This window comes from Calcarisporiella thermophila, assembly GCF_041956535.1.
Source record: "Calcarisporiella thermophila strain CBS 279.70 unplaced genomic scaffold VTP21scaffold_4, whole genome shotgun sequence".
Classification (NCBI taxonomy): Eukaryota; Fungi; Calcarisporiellomycota; class Calcarisporiellomycetes; order Calcarisporiellales; family Calcarisporiellaceae; genus Calcarisporiella; species Calcarisporiella thermophila.
Window position 1 is genome coordinate 3,381 of NW_027192194.1, and position 3,182 is coordinate 6,562.

The 3,182-nt window shown below is 45.0% G+C and overlaps 2 protein-coding genes and 1 non-coding gene across 3 annotated transcripts; 2 read left to right on the forward strand and 1 right to left on the reverse strand.

The window, feature by feature from the left end:
* Positions 1-602: 602 nt before the first annotated feature.
* Positions 603-989, forward strand: VTP21DRAFT_8250 (uncharacterized protein; the record flags this gene model as incomplete). The annotated part of the gene is made up of 1 exon (XM_069399081.1): positions 603-989. One exon carries the CDS (start codon positions 603-605, stop codon positions 987-989), a length of 387 nt encoding a protein of 128 aa, XP_069254533.1.
* A 419-nt stretch (positions 990-1,408) lies between these two features.
* VTP21DRAFT_8251 (uncharacterized protein) lies at positions 1,409-2,398 on the forward strand (the record flags this gene model as incomplete). The annotated part of the gene is made up of 2 exons (XM_069399082.1): positions 1,409-1,609; positions 1,640-2,398. 2 exons carry the CDS (start codon positions 1,409-1,411, stop codon positions 2,396-2,398), a joined length of 960 nt encoding a protein of 319 aa, XP_069254534.1.
* Positions 2,399-3,013: 615 nt separating this feature from the next.
* VTP21DRAFT_t44 lies at positions 3,014-3,097 on the reverse strand. The gene has a single exon. It is a non-coding gene; the product is annotated as a tRNA-Leu (tRNA).
* Between the last annotated feature and the right edge of the window lie 85 nt (positions 3,098-3,182).

A 3,182-nucleotide genomic window follows, 5' to 3' on the forward strand; every position in this document is an offset into this window, starting at 1 on the left:
ACCGTACCTACTAAACGTTATCCTAACCTTCCTTATCAATAGAGGAAGAATAGAATGCAGATCACTCCGGCGACAAGCCTTTTTGGAGCGGAACATGCCGATACAATCGGAAATGGAGCGTAGATATTCTGCGCAACCCACGGAAAGGCTAAAAAGAGCGTGCGAACGTCGCTATAACGATTTTTCCTTAGAATGGGAACACGGATACCTTATCCTGCCCCCAACCTAGTAGAGAAAATCACGAACTGTTCTGCCATACCCCGACAACATCCGCCTCCTCGTTTCCCACGTCACCTTTGTCACCTGGCAGGCACGCCCGTCCTGGAATACTCCACCCGACGGGGAAGGCACTTCTAGCGAAATGGCTCTCCAGCACCAGAAACGTTGACGCCCCAATCCTGGCCAGAGGTTGCATCCACGGCAAAGGAATGGGAAAAGGTCTGGACCTCCATCCAAAAACGGCCAACACTCCCAAAACACCGAACACTACACTGGCGAATCCTCATAGAGCGTGTAATTACAAACTAGACATCCCCCGGTCATGATCTGAAATGTACCCGCTGTAACGCTCCGAGGGACACCATCCGTCACACCTTCTTCGAATGTCCCGAACTCACATCAGTGTAGCATTGGGCGGAGAGGTGTATCAACACCATCTCAGGCCCCCTAAACACTCAAGTGCTGAACCCCAGGAATCTCGTACTTGGCGACCTACCAGAAGCCCCGAGGACATAAGACACGCGGCTCAAATCGTCTTCGATTCGGTGTTATGGCAAATCCATCGGGACCGAATCGCTTACCATTTCGAATGCACTCGAGCACCACCCGAGACAATCATCCTCCGTGCCAAAATGGACATCGAGAAGGCTATCGGAGGTGAACTGATAAAGGCACGTAAAAGACGAGAGATGGAGTTATTCCGAAGAAGGTGGTGCAGTCATGGAGCGGTAATAGAAAGTTCGGATAGAGCAAAACTAAAACCTAAGTGACGAAGCAATCCTTCCTCTCTCCCAATCCGCTCTTTCCCTCCTCCCCTCCTCTTTACTTCGTAACTCTTACTTAATACCCGATCATTATATACATCTAATCTACCCTTTATTCCCTTACTCCACGTTTATCACCTTCTCTTTGTTCTTACCCCCTTGCGTTTCCTTGCTTTCTTCTCTTCTCTCCCTTTCTGGGCTAACATAAATTGTCAGAATCCAAGTTCTACCTTGCCACCTAACTATATCCCCATCCCTTTATTCCCCCCTTTCAATTTTCATTGTAATCATTAAACTTTTGTAAGCTATGAAACTAATAAAAGTCTCCGTTGACTAATTAAAAAAAAGAAAAAAAAGGTGATTTTAGAGAGAAACCCACAGCATATTTCCACCGCCGCATTGTGGGAAGGAGAGCAGTCAATGCAATGACTTCTCTGAAAAGAGCGGATAGGACACGCACTGAAGACCCCAGTGAAATAGCCAGAATTGCCGCTCGCTTCTACACAGAGCTTTACACTGGGAACCAAACAAGTACAACCGACCAATACATTCTCCTCAATTACGTAGACAAGACTCTATCCGCCGACGATCGTGGAAAACTGGAAGAGCCTATCAGTGAAAAAGAGGTGAGATAAGCCATTCGACTGGCCCCAAAGAATAAGTCGCCCTGCCCGGATGGACTGACGGCGGAATTCTACCAAGCCTTCGACGGTGAGTTTGCCCCCACGCTTCAGCGGCTCTTTAATGAGGCCCTCACGACGGATAATCCTATGGATTTCTCGAAGAAAGCAACGATAATTCTAAACTACAAGAGAAAAGGAGATGCCGAATCATTGAGCAACTGGCGACCAATATCTCTCTTAAACGTGGACATTAAACTCCTAACGAGAATACTCGTGTGTAGAATACAGAGAACAATCATGTCGATCATCTATCTTGATCAATGCGGCTTCGCCCTGGGATGTCAGGCACAAGAGAACGCCCTTGTAATACACCAAACAATAGAATATGCAGCTAAAGAAAATTGCAAAGGGACTTTTCTGTTTCTTGACCAAGAGAAAGCCTATGATCGAGTAAGCTGGCACTGGTTGGAGCGATACCTGGAAAAATTCAATTTCGGTTCACGGTTCCGATCTTTCATCCAGCGCCTACACAATGGATATCAAGCTTCGGTTTCCATAAGTGGATCTCTTACAGTCCCATTCCCAATCACAAGAGGAATAAGGCAGGGCGACCCTCTATCCCCGTACCTTTACAACATCACAGTTGAACCTATACTTGTAGCAATCAGGAGCAAAATATGGTGCATTGCTATCCCAAGACTCCCACAGTCGATCACAACACTCACGTACGCAGATGACCTGACTGTCGGAGTGGCTGACCAACAAGATGTCACCAATCTATCAGCTCATTGACACTTACTCACGAGCGGCAGATGCAAAAATTAACATCGACAAAACGGAGGCCGTAGCACTCACCTACTGATCGCACCACCATCGACCCGGGATGCTAATACATACCCGCAGGAGGAGCAATCATGATTCAACGTGTATTTGCCGCAACACCTCAGAGTACACAATGTGATATGGTTGTATGAATGCTCAGAACTTGCAGCAGTGTGATATTGGACTGAGAAAAGTTTTAATGTCATTGCAGACATCTAAATATTCAGTTATAATCTGCACGCAATTTTGTTTTCTGAGACAAATTTGACACGAAGTTGGTATGGACACATTGCCCAAACCACACTAAATTCCTCAATTCAACGGATACACCGGCACAATATTGCCAATGGGATAAGAAATTATAATATCTTGACATTTCAAGAAACTTAAAAAAACTAAAATCAAGGTGTATATAAAATAATATTTTTGTTACCAAATGCTACGTTAGGAGTATAGATCGATGATTAGAGGAAAATATAAAATAAGCAATACAAAACTATTTATATGATTCATGAGGATTTTTTTGCTGTATAATATGATGTATATAAAATAATTACTCTATATCGTGAATAAAATGAAAAAATTTGCCGGGAGTGGGGTTCGAACCCACGCCTTCTTGCGAAGAGTGGAGCTTAAATCCACCGTCTTAGACCTCTCGACCATCCCGGCCCTTCTCCTTTTTTGTAAACAAAAAGAACCTCTAGTCACGACTAATTCACAAACATTTTCAAAGTCCGCCCGTGTCGGGGGAGGG